Source organism: Lethenteron reissneri, chromosome 65, assembly GCF_015708825.2.
Source record: "Lethenteron reissneri isolate LAM-NWPU_2019-01 chromosome 65, ASM1570882v1, whole genome shotgun sequence".
NCBI classification, from domain to species: Eukaryota; Metazoa; Chordata; class Hyperoartia; order Petromyzontiformes; family Petromyzontidae; genus Lethenteron; species Lethenteron reissneri.
Window position 1 is genome coordinate 6,155,251 of NC_083843.1, and position 19,242 is coordinate 6,174,492.

The 19,242-nt window shown below is 42.9% G+C and overlaps 1 protein-coding gene across 2 annotated transcripts; it reads left to right on the forward strand.

Moving 5' to 3' along the window:
* The first annotated feature begins 99 nt into the window (after positions 1-99).
* On the forward strand, positions 100-17,856 carry LOC133359646 (uncharacterized). Of its 2 annotated transcripts, none has more exons than XM_061578121.1 (10): positions 100-417; positions 5,372-5,450; positions 5,761-5,889; positions 6,129-6,263; positions 9,938-10,030; positions 10,827-10,876; positions 11,029-11,314; positions 12,752-13,027; positions 15,141-15,316; positions 15,938-17,856. In XM_061578121.1, exons 1-10 carry the CDS (start codon positions 337-339, stop codon positions 16,106-16,108), a joined length of 1,476 nt encoding a protein of 491 aa, XP_061434105.1. In that variant the 5' UTR covers positions 100-336; the 3' UTR covers positions 16,109-17,856. The 2 variants fall into 2 exon arrangements, with proteins under 2 accessions (XP_061434105.1, XP_061434106.1); XM_061578122.1 differs by having other exon boundaries at positions 11,029-11,239.
* The last annotated feature ends 1,386 nt before the right edge of the window (positions 17,857-19,242 follow it).

Sequence of the window (19,242 nt, forward strand, 5' to 3'; positions counted from 1 at the left end):
AACAAAAGTTAATCGAGACCAGCCTCTCTGGTGACACACCTGCCCTCCCATACTGACGCAAGAGACGCAAAGTGAAACTTATACAGCGGGGCATTTCCATTCACCACGATTACATCAGTCGCCTGTTTGAATCCCGAACCTTGACGTCGTTTTAAATCGTCAACCCCCCTCAACCAACATACCCACGCACCCACCCCTCGCAGACGAATTAGGAACATCGTTCTGAACGGCAACTTGTGAAAGGAGGACACGGCCAGGAGAAGCGGAGCGCGTGGGTCCGTGGACACGGGAGGAGCCGTGCAGCGCCTGCCGCGGAGACAGAAGAAGGAAGTGGCCATGACTCCACGAAGTGGAGGACTCCAAGGACGACTCAGTGGGCTGCTGCTGCTGCTGCCGCTGGCGTTTCTCGTAGTGGTGGTGAGGACGACCTCGCACTGCACTTTGCTATCCTGAGATCGCCGTTCCAGCGCGGCAAGTGTCTTAAATAACCCCGACTCCCTACCCCGGAGAGCTCCACTGGACGCTGTGTAAACTGCTACACCGCATCTCAATTTTTTTGTCAGTATAAAAAAAATGATGGGAAAAAATAGTTTTTTTTTTACCCTTTCTGGCAATAATAAAACAGGAGTTGTGTTAAGATGTTCGAAAAAACCAAACAGATACCTAGCATTGCAAGGCATCGTCAAGTACTGCGTTAGCCCACAGATACCCGTGGCAAAAAATAAACTGCAACAAACACTCCGATAAATATCTGCGCATTGCCTTTTAAACGTTCGCAAGGCGTGTTGTTTTGCGAAGGGTATCTGTTTGATTTTTGAGCATCTGGGCTACACCACAAAGCCCCTGGTCGGCAGGCAGCTCGCGAGTTTGCGTGTTTCTCTCTCCCCGTGGATTTTTTTTCTCCGGATCCTCCGGTTTTCCCCTCCACATTAAAAAAAGACGCGTTTAGAGTATCTGGCTTCTATACATTTCCACGCAATGACAAGCCATGTCGTTGATCTTTCGTTTGTGATAGACAGGTCGTTCGTCTGAAAACGAGCTACGCAGCTCAGTGGTCGCCTTACACCTGGTAAAATAAAACATAGTTTAGTCATTTATAGCAATTATAGCATTCATAGCAAGGCCGTAATTATAATAGATATTGGGGGACACACACATCCCCCCCAATATTGAAATATGCTCAATATATTGCTATAAAATAGATTTCTGTTTATACGATTGTGGTTATGGTTGTACTTTATTAATCCCTAATCTCTGCCATTACACACAATGCCATAAGAAAAGGAAAAAAGAAAAAAAAACAGAGCAATGTAGTACACTATTAGACATAAAAAATAAAATAAAAAGTCCACCCTATGTGTTAGTGATTTTTTATATTTTAGGCAGGAAATTCGTCTTCAAATTTAGATTGTTTCTGGGGGGGGGGGGGGGACCTCCAGACCCCCTGAAAGATTTGGTCCCCCCCAATGTTGACTCCATTGCTACTGCCTTGGTTTATAGTTTCGTTATCACCGGCCCTTATGCATTAGGGTTTTCAGTGAAGAGCGCTGAAAAAATGTTAACACTAATAGACACGTGTGTGGAAAGCCCCTAAACTAGTATAATATAAAACCGGTTTATGTATTTATAGAAAGTATTTTACAGTCCATCTTTTATCCGGCGGCTTTCGTGGGGGAAAGGGAGTACAGGATTTTCAAAAACGCCGGCTAAGCAACAATCATGATTAAAAAAGTTGCTTATTTTTGCACATTCTTGCTTGACATTTTTTTAGTTGTTGTATACGTTTTTTGTTGTTTTTAAAATGTGTTTGCGTACATAAACATACAAATAGACAAAGTATTTCCTACTGTAAAAAGTTACTGTATTCACTGTACTGTCCTTACCACTCCAATCTCGAAGACTCGACATGGGCTAATGTACTTAGTACTACTCCGCTGTTGTTTCTAACAACTTGTGTTTTGACGGTCGCCGGACTGATATGAATGCCGAATTACACGCAGTTATCGCCAGATCGCACTGTATATTTTATGTTTTGATTACTGCAGTTATTAGTCATGAAATATGTATATATGTGCAGTATTTTCATTGCTTAAGTTGTTGTATAATCTTCTTGGTTCTTTCGGTAAAGTCACGTAGAAGGGAATAATAAAATAATAAAAATAAAACATCATAAAATACAGTTCTCACAAGTGAGAATAAAAATAAAACATCATAAAATACAATTCTCACAAGTGAGAATAAAAATAAACATAATAAAATACAATTCTCACAAGTGAGAATTGTATTTTATTATGTTATGTTATTACATACTTTTATGTTTTATTTGTATTATTTTATTATTTCCCTTCTACGTGACTTTACCGAAAGAACCAAGAAGATGAATCCCTGCAGTCACGAAAGCCTTAAATCGAAATAGTTGTATAATGTACTATTATATTTGACACAAATCAAGCATGGCTACTTTTTCTGTCACGCACACGGTGCCAATCGCCAGACTCGGTACAGCCTTTGGAGAGGCTTTCCCGGTTTCGTCTGATGGCCCGGGACCGCCGGAGAATGTTGAAAGCCGGATAATCGATAATCAACTGTAAATCGTACAGGAAGAATTGCGTGGCTGAACGTCACTACCTCACTGGATGATGGGAACAGCACATGAACTGGAACCCGTGATGGTCCGCACTGGGGGCCAAGATGGGGCGTATGTTCTTCCACGGCAATGTCATCGCAAGCAGTGTGGTTAGAATACAGTGCAGTCCGCCTGCTCCTGTAACGCTGCATGTAGTTTTCATAACGCGAATTGGATATAGCGCGATGGAGTGAACGGAAGTATTTCACAGCGCGAGTAGGAATAAGCGGTTGTAATGGCTGCCGTAGTATACCGACAATGCACAAGGCATTGGGATGCTGCTGGATGCTTCTAGATCAGCGGTCGGGAACTTATGGCTCGCGAGCCATATATGGCTCTTCCGGTGACGGTATATGGCTCCCAGACAATTTTGAGTTGAAAAAAATAAAATAAAAAAATCAGTTTGGAACTGATTTTAAAATACTTGTGATATTGCTTAATAATACTGTGTCATTTTAAAGTAACCAGAAATTAGTTTTGAAGATAAATTTCACGGGTCACGGGTCCCGTGACCAGAAGTCGCATTAAAAGTAAGACGTATTTAGTTTATTATACGTTAAAAATACTATATGGCTCTCAATGCAATATATTTAGAAATATTTGGCTTTTATGGCTCTCCCAGTCAAAAAGGTTCCTGACCCCTGTTCTAGATGCTACCCAAGCACCTCGGTCTTTGTTCAGCCTGAGTACCCATCTGATGTATTATCGCGGACTGTGCTTTATACACCCTATGTTATGTATTATCTACTATAACACGATTTTTCCATAACGCGGCGTTCTTCAGGACCGCAACTACCACCGTGTTACAGGAGAATAGACTGCACTTCTTTACGATCTAGGCAGGAATCTCGCGGTCAACCATGCGAATTGGTCGAGGCACAATACTTTTGGCGCAAACATCAGATCCGCTATTGGAAAACCCGCCATTGCAAAGTTTTCGCGTACCAGTACAGTGCGTGCACGTAGTTCGTTTGCAATATGGGAGCCCAAATAAGATTCCAAGTCTCTTGTGACTGGCATCCTCTTGCCGTTCCACGTTGGAAACCAATGAGATGCACTGACTCTTGTGCAATCTTGCTTAGCTTCAGAAAATATGTAATGATTATATATCACTACTAACGGTACTCACCTGACGTGGTAGACACCACGTGACACGGATAATCAGGAAGTTCAAACAAGCCATCTGATTAGTAGCTTCACGGGCCTGGGGATTGGTTAGAGGCAGGGACATTGGACGGATTTGAGGAGAAATACAAAATGGAAAGAGTGGGGAAACAGGACTATTAATAGGAAGATTGGCTGTGGTCTAAAAGAGAAAGTGTAAGGTGATGGGCTGGAGGGAAAGGGGGTCAAGAAACATTCAAGAAACGAGCTTCAGAGATATATAAGAGGGGGGAAACGTGATAGCTTGAGACGCTTGGAGTGAAGGGCATCCTTGAAGACCGCCCCATGTGTCTTGTTCTGGAAGAAATAAAGACTTATTATTGACGACTACAATGTGGGGTGTCACTACAAATGTATGAGATTGGGGACATTACAGATTACTTGACTTTAGCCTCATCACCACGATGTATTCAGCCACCACTACCCTGGCTGTCGCTAACCACATGCCGAGTTCTACAATCACAGAACATTCCCACTACCAGCTCATGCTATGGAAAGACCCTGAATAAAAGTGTATCTTCATCCAGCCACGTATTTAGAAACATGCATTGAGATTATTTAGATTATTTTGGTGCCATAAATGTCAAAATTACGTGCCACTTTGTTTAGCTATCATACGTGGTAGCCAGGTTGCTTTTGAAAACAAGGTTAATACCTCATTGGGCTTTGCCTGGTAGGATGGGGATAGTTTAGTTTTATTAGTATGTTATGTGTTTGGGTGATTTCTTTACATTTCTTCTAATTTACACTTATATCATGTTTTTGTACTGTTTGTTGTTGTGACATTCTTACCCACCCCTAATGGATATCTGTCAAAAGTAGCTTCATAGTTCATCGGATTCCTCCAGGATGAATACATATTCAGATTCTGATGTGTAAGAGTGTGTATCAGACTGGTCATACAGGGGCATCTGTATTGCTCAATGCATTTTTGCTTAATGCGGCACTTTTGAGGAACGCATCTACTACTGCTTTAAACGAGGGATTACTGAAGTGTAAAACAACCAAATTCCTGGGAGTCTCGACCGGGGACAATCCAACTCTTCATTTATGTAATCATGCCCATTCAACCACTAGCCCGTACCACACAGTGAGTGGCGACACCCTCTGTCCAAACAATTAGTTGACCAATGGGTACAACAAATCAGAGGTCGCAACTGGGTACCCGATACCCGTACTCTACCCGATACCCGGCTACCCGTACCCAGCCGGGTACGGGTACGGGTAGCCGTTTGTGACCCTGGTGCGGTCGGGTACGGGTAGGCCGTGAGTCACTGTTGAGTAGCCGTTTGTCACTCATTTCGGGTAGGGTACGAGTACGGGTAGGGAACGGCTACCCTTACACGGCTGGGTACGGGTCGCCGTTTGCGACCCTGGTGCGGCCGGGTACGGGTAAGGAATCAAAACCCGTTTGCGACCTCTGCAACGAATGTAACTGTATATAAAATCCTGATTCATGGGGACACCAGTGCAACCTTTTTGAAACCATGGGGACTCTCCATGTCATGCCAGAACGTTTGGTGACTTTAGCCGAATCACCGCATTTTGTGTGAATCTTCTCTGTATGTCCTGTTACCGTAGGAGCTGTCTGCCACCAATGAGTGTGGAGATGGATTCTACAAAACTCAACGAGGAGTCTGTTGTGAGCTGTGTCGTGCAGGTAAAGCAAAGCACAGACATGCAGATCTCAACCCCTGTGAAACGACCAGTGTGGTGACCGGGTGCTTCTTTTTCTCACCAAGTCACAGGCTCTGCTCTTGTGGAAAGGAACCCAACTGAGCCTTTTTAAAACCTTTGACCTCACCACGATCAGGGTACAAAAAGTGATTGATTACTGAGGAAATTATTGTTCAGTCGAGCCATTAGTCTTAAGACTGGTTGACTGTTAGTACAGCCTGTGTCTCATTGAACCAACTTGTGGTCCAGTGTGGTTATAACAACTCCATTGCTCACATTTTTTCATCCTTCAGGGTTGTACAAGTTCCAGGACTGCATAGCTGATGGACAGGGTGCCATGTGTGAGCCGTGCCCTCGGGGCAGATTCATGGAAAGAGACAACCAGGAGGTGATGTGCAAGTTGTGCAACATTTGTGGAGCAGGTGAATGAAAGCACAGCAAGTAGCTTGCTGACATACGTACATTGTATGTTTATACATTTTATATTACAATAGAGTTAAAATAATCTGCCGATTTCAGGCTTGACCCGAAATGAAAGAAATTAAACAGAACGAGCATCTGACCAAAACTCCAAACAGGACACCTCTGAAGTCTCGACCCAGTCGGGTTGTCCTGCAGAAAGAACATCACACGCTGACGAGGTGTCTGCTTCTCTTTTCAGATAAGGAGGTGACTGTCCCCTGTTCCTTGGCTCAGGACACCGTGTGTGGGTGTAAGGAGGGGCTCGAAACAGACCCCAACGACTCGCAGCGCTGTCTTCCTGAATCACAGCCGAGTGTTCAAGGGTATAAAACAGGTAGGCTTACACGATGCTAAACTCATTGCCTCAGAGAAAGTTTATTCTGCCAATGAGATCCTGGTAACGTCTAATTAAAAGTGCATTGAGAATGAAGGGAAGATAAGATTTAAAACCTTATCACTATTTAGTTTGCGAATTATTTTTCACTTGACTTTCACACCAGATACACAAGAAAACTAAATACTAAATGTGTCAATGTTTTGTGAGTGGACGTCAATCCGCGTAGCCATAGAGCCATGTGACAGCCTCCAGCACATGCAGGCCAATCAGCCCACCAGGTACACCCTGACGATCTTCAAAGCCGAAGATGATGTGTGCCATGGTCTCCTGATCTCTGCATTCACACAGCGGGCTGTCACTTAGTAGTACACCCCATCGATGTTCAGACGTGGCACACACACCCTGCCCAGGTCACACCGGAAGTGGTTCATCTGAACCCATTGCTACCTTGGCAGGTCGAAGCCAGGCATCTGGACAGACGGATCTCTGATGAGGTTATTTTTAGGCAACATCCACGCATCTCCATTCCTCGCCCCAGACAGTGCGGGTATCCCGCATGCTCAACTCTTTGGGCTGTGATCATGCCCACACTGGGTGTTCGGACTTCAGACGCATGGGTGGAGGCTTGAAGATATCAACGTAAAGGGGGCAACTCCGGTGCCACATGTTGCACCTTGTCCAGCATCTTGGCAGCACATTTATGGTGGGGGGGTTATGCAAAGTACTGGCGGCCACGGTTTTTCTTTTTTTTCGTTGTTTATTTGCACACAAAAAAACAACCGAAAGACAAACAGTGGAAATTAAAAAAGGTGTGCAGGTGAGGTGGGAAACCCAAGAGGGCTTTTATGAAAACTACACCAAAAAATAACAATGTATATACAAAACTGATTGATCAATCAATTAAACAAAGCATAATAATTACAATTAAACATGTTAAACTCAGTGTTCAAAAAAACATGTTTGTTTTTGTGTGCACATGTGTATCTCGGCACACTCAGCATCAAGGCATGCGGCATAGATAGCATAAACACCTTTTGTCAGTGGATTATTTTGTCAGTGCCAGAGGTGTAGCGAGGATATTTTGCGCCCGGGGACGAACTATAAAATTGGCGTCCCCCCCGTTTAATCACATTTTCCTATTACATCGGATAAAGAATAATAATAAAAAATGTTTTAATGAAACATTGTATTTAAAGAAGCAAATTTATAGAAATTATATTACATGGCTCACTCAGTCACTGTCGTAGACTGGTTGACATAGTCTACAAAAGATTCATTTTTCTTGATTTCACTGTCGCAAACTGGTCAATCACGTAATCAAAATCAGTTTTTCTAATGTTTCTCTTTCAATGCTAAGAAGAGCAAGATCGCTGAGACGATCTTGTCCCATTGAAGCACGCAAATACGACAAAATAAGTTTCAATTTGCTGAACGACCGCTCACAGTTTGCAATTGAAACTGCTATTGTTAATAAAATTAGCAGTGAAATTCGCAAATTCGTTCTTCCATGTAAGTTCTTAATATGCGCGCGTACCAAAATGTAATTACATGACATGTAGGCTGTGTGTGGCGGGATATATAAACTTTTAGGTTGAGGTGTAGATTTGTGCAGTAGTTTCAGGCTGCCGCGCCCGCCGCAATAAGTTATAATGTGACGTTGTAAGCCTCATTTTGGCGCCCCTTTACCTTGGCGCCCGAGGACATATGTACCCCCCTGCCCCCCCCCCTAGCTATGCCTCTGGTCAGTGCCCCCATAAAACTTGGGCATGCTTCATATATATTGAGATGGTGCTCGGGATGCAGACCATGCCACACTCAACCACTGCAGTGTAGTCTGTCCACCTTACCTTGTGAAAGTTTCAACGTTGTTTTAAGGTGCTCGTGATGATGGGCAGCTGTAGTCCGATGTGGATGAATGATCGGCAATGCCGGCTTCTGGGGAAGTTGCCAATGCATACAAAATGGCAGACAATAGAGGGTGGCAGTGGCTTGATGTCAATCACATTTCATGCACAGTGCACAGACATATTTTTGAGTGAAGTGAGAAACAGACAAGGTCGTATTGGCTATCTGGAAATGCTTTGCCTGATCATCTAAAATGTGTCTCCTGTAAACAGATGACGTCGATATTGTGTGAAGTGGCTTAATTGATTAATGACATCGCGTTTAGCCGCAGATAGCTCTGGTCAACAAAAAAAAACATTTTTTTCTGGCCTGGACTTTTGCAGCTGTTTTAGACTAATTTCAGGGTGCCGATTCCAAATATGATCTCAGATTTGCTCTATCACATCTCATTTTTATGCTATCGGCATACCCCATTTTCATTGATTTTACCAGAAATTAACTCTGTCACTTATTATTGCAAGTTGTTGCGAGTCAGTGACTCCTTTAGTGTTAAAATGTGGTGCTGTATTCTTAGGATAGTGTGTTTATAATATCATTTTGTATAGATATCCACATTTATTTAATATTTTTCTTCTGCAGTTTTTATTTAAATGCAATATTTGATATCTCAAAAATCTGATGTGATAGACAAAAACTGATGCCAGATTTGCAATCAGCACCCCAAAATTACATTAGAACCGTTGGAATAGCTTATGCCACAAAAAGTGTGTTGACCAGTGTAGTCCATTCACATTGAGCTGAAGAAAACAGTGTTGACTCCCGCAGCCCTCGGTGGAGCCTAAGGCCTGGGCAGGAGGTGTAACTGTAGTCACGTTTTTTTTTCCTGGATCATGAAGATTTGGCCAGTTAGCTGCAGCTTTCTTTTCCCCAGACATGGCTGATATGGCCAGGTACTTTCAGGAGACACAAGAAGAACATCGCTGTATGTGTCCCCCATGTGAGTGCTGAGCCTAGCTTTTGTACCGGAGAGAGGGAATGCATAATGAAGGCAATACACGTAAAATAGATTTTCATAGCCAACCATTGTCCATGTTTATGACCAACCTGCACATTTTTCGAGCTTAAATTGCAAGTCCATACTCGGCTAGTTCTGGACCATTCCTGCAACAATCATATTTGAATCTGAACATTTAAACACGGATGATGCCTTTAGGAATAACTAATATTCCATGGGCAATTCGCATGTTACAATGTCCTATCACTGCCTATATTTTTTTCTTACCAATAGGCAATTTGCAAATTATTTTCAAGTTTTATTATTCTTGTACTATTTTGACCTGTCCTACCCCACTATGAAGGATATTTTAATAAAAAATATATGCCATCTAATTTAGATTTAAATCATAATAACTTGATCGCCAGTCTATTTTATGGGAAATTTACAAAATGTGCAATATCTTTGGAATCACCACGTCAATCCCGTTTATTTGAATGCAGATCCAGGGATATCTAATGGATCAAATGTAAATTCTGCAGACAGTTCTTTGGGTGTCAATCTCATTCGTTTAAATGGAATGTACTGAACCTGTGTAGTTCATAGGATCCCCATTCATTTCAATCGCAATTCCTGAATCTGCATTGAAATAACTGGGGTTTTTCTTATTGGACAATCCATTGACTGTTAAAGAAACCCATTCGATTTAAAGGCAGTACAGGAATCGCCATTTTAATCGATGGGATTATTTTACAATACATCCAGATGTGTAGGATGAATGTAAATGTTCCTGTCCTAATGGATTCGTGTTTTTTTATTATCACACCCATAGCTGTCATCGTGTTGGGATGTACTCTCGCAATCGCACTGATCATCTTCGTGAGAAGAAAATGGCACATTGTCAGAAGAAGAGTGAACCGTTTCTGTAAGTATACTGTTCTGTCTTAAAGCATAATATCTGACAGAGTTGAAGCAATGTGTCTGTGCATTTAACGGCAAAACTTGGATGTTCCCTATAAACACTTTCAATGTTTTGTTTGGTCTGAATTGCATAATTCTTATACTACAGTGACAACCCTTCATTGTGATGTATGTGACCTCTCCCATCGTCTCCTTGACCCCAGCATTGTCCTGTGTGTGTATGGTTTACATCACCGGGATGATTTTTTTTTTTTGCTCAATTGTACAAGGATTTCTGAGCTGCTATTTAACCAATCTTCGCCCTGTCTTCAACTAAATATGCACCTGGCATCTGGCTCGTGAAATGGAACTGTTACCTAGATTTGAAGTATTCCTTCTGATGAAAAGATTTTTTCTCAAATTACACTCTTCTGATAAGTTAGTGATAACTGTATTCAATATACTTTGCCTCAAACTTATATATAAAATCTCTCTAATCTCCTTCTATTTCATCTCCATCAATAGCTCAACGCTTGCACTAATGGAACCCTTAATGCATTCATAACTTCTCACCTTATGTCAATGTCTCATTCACAGACTCCCGAAGTAATCATGTTTAAATACGTAACTCAACAATCAATTATGGATAATACAGATATATATACACACAATAAAAAATATATGGAGGATATCTCCTTATTCCGTAGTTAGTCACTGTTACATGATATCCCTAGTACTGAGTTGCAAGATTAGAGGGTGCTTTATTCTGTATCTCAAAGCAGGAGCAGTAGTAACCCATCTTTCACGTGTTAATTTCTCAGGGACTAAAATGACAAGAAACACAACTGAAACTGATCCACTTCTTACAAAGGTATGACGTGGAAATCAGATAAACTCACCACAGAAATGTATTCACATTGACTTTTAAAATATTTCACTCTATTATGCAGGCTTTGTAACTACACCGATACCTTCCATTTTAATACATTAAATAAATATAGACATGTTGTTTTTCCACTGCAGTTGGCATACGACAGCCAGACCGTGACGCTCATCCTTCAAAACAAAGATAATCTCAAGGCCTGGATCGGAGTGGAACCCTCACATCTCCTGGAGCATCTCAAAAACGCCACCATGATTCCAGACGAAATTTACCAAGCAGCAAATAACACGCATGGAGAGGAGTGTGTGGAGCTCGTATTGAGCCACTTCATTCAGCAAGGAGCAAAGGAGTGTGAGAGACTCTTGAACGCCCTCCAATCTGTGAGCAACCACTACCAGCAGCTATCGAAGTGGATTCAAGAACATGGTAGGACAGCCTCCGTAATGTATCTGTCGGCCGGCCAGGTGGTTTGTGCATCCTCGATGCCTCAGTTATTCCATTGACACTGGATGCGCAACCTTCAAGGAGCAGGCTAATCAATATCATTATCTACTCTTGGGTTTTCGTCTTGTAACAGTTGACATATATCCTTCAAAGACCACTCTTGCATTCTCACCACTGCCAGCTGGTGTTGTTTTTTTGTTGCCTAAAGCTAAATAATAATATTTGAGTCTCATTTGTAACACTTTATAGCCCAACTTTAGTGCAGATAAAATAATATTACTGAAATCAAGAGTCTGTTATAGGAGCAGTCACATGGTCATGTCTGAAATCCTGAAAGAGTTATCTCAGCGTTCGAGTTACCAAACCTGTTGGGACGAGTTGACAGTAGATGCCCATACAAACGGATTAGTTTCCGATCCACAAGCATTTTGTGGGTTTCCCAGGTACCTTGACTTATTTCCAGTGTATTACAATTCAGGAAACTTCTGGGTAAAGGGATGTGCTCCTTGAAGTGTGATCAACCAATTAACATTTGAAATATTTTCAAATGTTAATTGGTTGATCACACTTCAATGTGAATACATTTCTGTGGTGAGTTTATCTGATTTCCACGTCATACCTTTGTAAGAAATATTTTCAAATGTGGAATGCAAATGATGAAAACATTCTAATTGTAGAACATTGAATCTCTTGCAAATTTCTGGACTTCTCTTACTCTTTGGATGATGTTGTATAGTCAGTCTGCGTGTGTTGTGAGAATGTCTAGATCTTGGATTGGTTATCTCACCATGGGGCACCACAGTGGAGAGATTTTAACTACCTCGCCTGGTATACAGGAGGTCATCAGTTTGATCCCGACCCTGACGCCTGATGCTGTAAATTTGGAGATTGTGGTGTCTCTCCCTGTGGTCTTGTGGATTTTTCTTCGGGTCCTTCGGTTTTCCCTCCAGATTTAGAAACATGCATTTAGAGTATCTGGCTGCTATCAATTTGCACGTGATAAGCCACTTTGTTGAGCTATTAGTTGTGGCCAGGTCGCTTCTGAAAAAGAGCTATTTAGCTCAGTGATCCTTACCTGGTAAAAAAATACTTTATTTTTCACTTTCGTAGTGTTTTTTAGAGAAACTCAGGTTTGGAATTTTAGGTCTCAAACAATTTCGTTTGGACTACGGGGAATGGATTTGCTTAACCAGTATTGCGTTGGCACTATCTTAGCCTGACAAAGCACTGTTTTCTCGTAATTCCGTTTTGTATTTTGCAGCCAATTTATGGCGGTCACAGGATATATTCATGAAACAAAGGAAATTGATTTTAATATTCACAGTGAACCAAACTGTAAAATATGTTGACTTGGTGCTCTGTCATGGCATTTATAAGCCACCTGAGGATTGACATCTGACCTAAATCTTCCACCCACAGGTATGGCAGTGCAGTCCGTTCGTAACAAGGAGAATGATCTGACTACGTGGATCAGAAAGAACCCAAAGCACTTCCTGGAGAAGTTGACGAGGCAAGGACGAATCACGGCTCAGCTCTCCATCGAAGCCAAGAGGATCTGGAACAAAGACAGGCATGTGAAGCTACTGCTCAACGACTTCATAAAGAGAGGCAACGATGGCTGCCTCAAGCTGCTGTTTGCGCTGCAAGACGTGGAAGACCACTATCCTGAAGTCAAGCAGTGGCTCAGCTCCCTTGGTAACAAACTATTACCACATTCGTCTTCCTTAGTTTCCATAGTTCTTCATGGGATGGACTTCTGATGTAATGCCATTTAAAAACGCGCCAGATTTTGCAGACAAAATTCAACAACGCAGAGATGTGTGGCGCCAAGCTCAGGGCTGATCGAAAGCCTGACCAACAGAGATAGAGGCTTTTAGATGTTTCTTAAAAGTCGGAGTGCATTTGATGTTGCGGATATGCAAAGAGATTAGAGAGTTCCACACCGGGGGGGTGATAGCAGAGAACCGATGTGAGGCTGTAACAGTATAGTGTATATAGTTTAGTGTATAGTAATGTATACTAGTGTATAGTAAGTAGTGTAGTGTATAGTAGTGTAATGTATAGTGTAGTATCCTTTGGGTCTTTCGATAAAGCCACGTAGATAGGTTCAAAGAAAGTAACAAAAAACTACGACGTTTTAATCGCAACACAAGCGGTCGTCATCAAGTATAAGGGGGTTAGCTTGTGAAGGCAAACTGTTTATAAAGGTTTGAAATGGGCGTAGCCCAAATGTCAGCAGCCAATGTTAATGTAAGTGGTGGGCAGCGACCGCAACGGTGGTGGGTTTCTCACCAATCAAAGGGCTGCCAGGTAAAAATTTGATTTGCATGTTAATGTAGGATCGTTGAGTGGCCTCCACGGCGAGCGAGCTGAGGTGGCTATGTTAATGTGAGAGATTATCATGTTAATGGAAGGTCGCAGAGCAGCAACTTCGAGGCCGGCGCGCGAGGTGGCTGACATTTGGGCTATGCCCATTTAAAACCTTTATAAACAGTTTGCCTTTAGAAGCTAACCCCCTTTTCCTGATGACGACCGCTTGTGTTGCGATCAAAATGTCGTAGTTTTTTGTTATTTTCTTTGAACCTATCTACGTGACTTTACCAAAAGACCCAAAGAATATGAATTCCTGCAGTCACGAAAGCTTTAAGTCAAGATATAGTGTAGTGTATAGTAGTGTGCAATAATATAGTGTATAGTGCAGTGTATAGTAGTGTATTGTATAAGTAGTGTAGTGTATAGTGTAGTGTATAGTGGTGTAGTGTAAACCAACGTTAGGCTGTAACAGTTCGAGACCTTTGGTGTCCGAAGCCGATTTTGAGTGACGCTGCGCAGGGTTCTACAAACAGCCGTCAGTGCTAGGTGAGAGTAGTGAAGCATGGTATGGTGGGAAACTGGTGGTGAAGGCTCGGTGACAATGCAGGCACCTTAACTGGCTGATCACTGTTCTGCATAAGGGCCCTTGTTAATAATCTCAGACTACTGTGGAGTGAGTGTTATAATTTAGTGTTTTATTGACCTGGTCAAGGCCTACGATACCATCAATACGCCAGGGTTCTGAGTTATTCCTTATGCTTTCAGCATCACAGACCGTCTGCTTATAATAATTAAGGACCTTCATGATGGTGGGTAGGCCTGGATAAAGTTGCATGGCCCGGTGTCGGAGCCATTTTCTGTTCACCTTGGGGTGCAACAGGGATTTCCTCTTGCACCTACCCTATTTATCATCTTCTTTAACCTCGTAGTTAGAGAAGCTTTCCATTGATGTATCAGTGGAATTTTCATATGATATAGTTAAAATGGGAGGCTAATTGATGCCCAGGGATGGTCAAAGGATGCTCCCTCTTGGTCAACTATATTATTTATTCGGGTAATCTGGTGATTGCTGCCCACTCTGAGGAGTTGGAGAAGTTACTGCAGAATGCTACCTGTGGATTTTTCTCCGGATCCTCTGGTGTTTCCCTCCACATTTAGAATCAACATGCATTTAGAGTATTTGGCTGCTATACATTTCCACGTGATAAGCCACTTTGTTGAGCTATCATTTTTGGCCAAGTCGCATCTTAAAAAGTGCTCTATAGCTTCGTGTGCCTTACCTGCTGAAATAAATATACTTTAGTTTTAATAGTTTAGATGTGAGGTGAAGATGAGCAACATGATTGTATTGAATGGAGCTTAAGACAAACAAGTCTGATCGAGATAAACTCTTCATGAAAAGTGTAACAGGTTTGGAAATGTTTTGCTCAACCTGTATAAATTACTGATACATAACTTGATCTAAACCCACTACCCAAAAACCCCCATCTTTCAGATTTCCTCAAAGAGCGCTCCAACATATTTCTCATGCGTCTGAACCAGTACACCGACCGCGCCCTTCAGAATCAAGTCTACCACAACAAGGCAGAGCTAATCGGAGCATTGGGGAATGAGGCAGAGCAGCTGATTACAACACTTGACAACAGAGACATCTTCAAGGGTATTTTACAGGTGCGTATTTAATAGGGTTGTTAAAATCTGAGTTTTTGGAATTAACAGTTACCACATGAAAAAAATTGGAAAATATGGATACCAGTTTACCATAACGATAAGATGTTTGACTGTTTAACTGAGAAACGTAGGTAACTGCCGTGGTGTAATGGTTAGAATCCACTCCATTATAAAGTGTAACAATTTTTTTTTTATTGTTCCTGGGTAGTGTTATTTCCTAATTGCTTATGCCTCAAAAGTACAGAAAATGAACCCCATGACCTTCTCTAAAGAAGGCGAGGTAAATTTCGATTTAAAGCTTTCGTGACTGCAGGGATTCATCTTCTTGGTTCTTTCAGTAAAGTCACGTAGAAGGGAAATAATAAAATAATAAAAATAAAACATAATAAAATAATTCTCACGACGTTTCTACGTGAATTTACCGAAAGAACCAAGAAGATGAAGGCGAGGTATTTAACATCTCCCTAGCCACTTTGTTACCCCCTTGTCTTCACCACACACTGCTGCAGGTGTGTTCAGGAGTCATCCGAGCACTGTGTGGCCACTTGCCTTTGTAAATCGAAACAATTGTGACATTTTAAGTGCTAAGTCTGGGTTCGTTTGGTCCTTTTACTTTCACAGACGGCCAGAGAAACGGGTACTCTAGTGACCTCCGTCCGCGTGCTGGAGCTTGTTCTGAGCGACGATCCATCAAAAGCCAGGCCCTTCTGGGAGCTACTGTGGGACCTCAGGGATGTGTATCCTCGACTTGAGAAAATCTGCAACGGCTTGCACACAACAGTGGAGTCATAAAGGGACTCAGCCATTCAGAGTTTGCACTGAGAATATTCATTAAGTGGTCTCGCACTCACAGCCACTTTTTGCTGTTACCGTGAATGTGTGCTACTTAAGTGTACGTTCCGTATGCGGTTAATGTTTCGCATGTTTAAAGTGTTCAAAATCGGAGTGTAACAGTTACATTAATTAGGCGAGTCCTAATTTTGAATTAGATGTCCACAAACACAATTAGCCACTTTGGTTTTACCGTTATGTCACCTTTTAAATTCACGTACACAGCATCAAGATTTTTCCAAGTGACGTTGTATTCAGGAAGATGGAAGAACTGTTGTTGTCTATTCCCAAAATCACATTTCCACAATTGTGACAGTGGCTGAGGAGTGGCTTCAGAACTCTTTGATTTCATCTCGCCATCTCAAATTTCAGCAACCGCCCACCTGTCATTACTCATGCACACTCGGAAATATAAATATTCCCCCATATAGCCTTAACAGACTGTTGTGCTGTTTGGGAGTAGCACCGATGAATAGGCAGATCCACACGCAGTTCATGTGTGATGGTGTGTGAGGTACCTGTGGGTAGCGGTGGCGTAGCGGTTAGCGTGCTGGGCTTCGAACTCGGCAAAACCAAGTTCGGTTCCCGCTCACGGCCAACAGGAGTGATGATTATCTGAACAGATCCTGAGCCTCCCCTATGTCGAGTCCGTTTCAAATGAGTACCTGGCGCAGTGTGTAAACATTGTCACTGGGGAGACAAAGGCGGTCGTGCGTGGTGCTGGCCACCCGCCCCCTCGTGTGCCTTTCAGGCCATTAAGGTGCTCGCTAACAGCCTTTGCCCCAACAGTCTGTTAATGCTATAAACGGGGTTTCTTTGTATTTGATGCCCCTGAGAGTGATCTCGTTTGTGATTTACAGCACAACTTCATTAAGCTTTTTATCTCGAAGTTACATCCGTGGTTATTTCATGTTTATTTTATTGAGTTTTCATTTTGTCGGGGTTTTTTCAAGAGGTGAGATTCACATAAATAATGTATTTAACCAGGTTACAGGCCACTGAGATTCAGAAAATTGTCTTTTATCGCTGATGTCCTTAACATATCCAGTTCACAACTATTGGAGGATTGATTATTTCGTGAGATGCGGTGGGTTCCTATTAATGTTAATTATATTGTGTTTGACAGCCTTTATTTAAGATGGTGAGAGGATAGTAATTCATTCGTGTGACTGGCATCCTTCAACAATGACCACTGAAATGTAAAATGTGTTGCAATTGCCGTCTATGCTCCTCGCCTTCAAAGAAGCAGCCAAATTAACTATCGTGGTGAATTATGGTGAAATAACCCCCAATGTGTCAGACCAGAGAACGGCGAGCAGTACAAAGCCAAGGCCATGTAAAAAATGTGTCTCTGGTGTAGGCCAATCAGTTTCGAAAACAATGCGTATATTATCAGATAATGTTTGCATGTTTTGCCACAAAGTATGTGTGGTTAATGCAGACTTGATTCCTTGCAAAAGGTATCTATTTGGTGTTTGAACATCTTAACACCTCCTATTCTATTGCCACAAAGTGTAAAACCAATTCTTATTTACCATATTTTGATACTTTAAAAATAAATTATCCCATAGATATAACTGCTCAACCCGCGCTATAAATGCTCTGATATTTGTTTCGTCTTTCTACTGTTCGCCTTTTTGGTGTTCTCTGGTCTGAAACTGGTGAGGACAAGGCCATAGAGAAGGCTGTCTCTGGTGTAGGCCAATCAGGATCATTACAAACAGTCATCGACTTACGAACACATTTCGTTCACGAGACTCCGCTCCGTTGAATCCAACTGTCGCGAAAACTCCGCACTGTTCAAGCCAACGAGCGCGGGACTAAGCCCCGTATTACAGCAGTGAATGTAGTGTATACTACGGTGTACTTGTGTAGTAAGTATGTAGGAAGTTTGACGACAGGGTCGGAGGCACACTTGTTTATTACACCAACTTGTGCACACACAGTAATTACGGGTCACTTGGCTACAGGGATACACAACAGCTAACCCCGCTAACCTATGCCCAAGTCCTCCACTACGGAGCTAGGGGAGGCTATCTATCCCAGCCCTGGTCAAGCTGGGATCCCGGCACCCTGAGTCTCCAGACCGGCTCGTCAGTCTGGGCTCTCGGGGCCACGCCACCGGCTTGCCCTGGTCGGCCCTTATAAGGACAGCGAGCCAGGGGAGCTCTGGGGCCTATTCTAGCAGGTCTTCCTTCTTCTCTGGTTAAAGCTGAGCTCCGACCTCGAGCCCTCCGGCTCACCACCTTTTATAGGGCTCGGCCCCCGGGAGGGGCCCTTGGGGGATGCAGGTGCGGACGTCGGTGCGAGCACCTCCCCTGTGTACGGCCGTAACCCCGCCCCTTGTGTTTGTTGGCCATCCGTGGCCATGCACAATTACACCTCAACATCCGTGGCCATGCACAATTACACCTCTACACTTGTGTAGTGTGGTAAAAATACGTGGTGCACACTTTTGGCTGAGGGTAACCGAGGACAAACACGTGTGCGTGTGCAACATAACGTTGCACGGGCAAACCGCCACCTCATTTGGGGAGAAGCAGGTGCATACCGGGTCGCCCGGGGTTGCACGCTGACACCAGAGGTGTTGCCAGGGAGACGTGCGATAAGGTGTGATTAATGGCCTGTGTGCACTTGCACACAGCGCCGCTGTGTGCAAGCCTCTGTGTGAGTGCCGCTGTGTGCAAGTCTCTGTGTGAGTGCTGCTGTGTGCAAGCCTCTGTGTGAACGGTGCTGTGTGGAAGCCTGTGGCTACTGCAGCTACCCTGTTTGGTGTCCTGTGGGGACAGTAGGGAGCGGGCAGGATCGAGGATCTAGCTCAAGCTTTTCTACCCTCACCAAACATTACCAAGCTGCAGCATGTACACGATTAACACTTAGTAGGTCGGTTTTTGCAACCAATTTTATCCAAAATAGAGGGGTTTTGGGGTTAGATCACTTGACTATAAATGTATCGTTAAACCCGCCATCACCCCACACAGCCAATTAGTAAGGTTTGTCACGAAAATAAAACGTGCCAATTTTTTAATAGGACAGCACACCGGTGTGTTGGAGAGTAAACCCACAACATTTACAATTCGAGTACCGTGACGTTT

Bases quoted from the DNA above. Each gene is read 5' to 3' on its own strand.
- LOC133359646 (XM_061578121.1), top strand. From the start codon at position 337: ATGACTCCACGAAGTGGAGGACTCCAAGGACGACTCAGTGGGCTGCTG. The intron at 5,451-5,760 runs GTAAAGCAAAGC...TTCATCCTTCAG, and splicing joins TTGTGAGCTGTGTCGTGCAG to GGTTGTACAAGTTCCAGGAC. The intron at 15,317-15,937 runs GTGCGTATTTAA...TTACTTTCACAG, and splicing joins TCTTCAAGGGTATTTTACAG to ACGGCCAGAGAAACGGGTAC.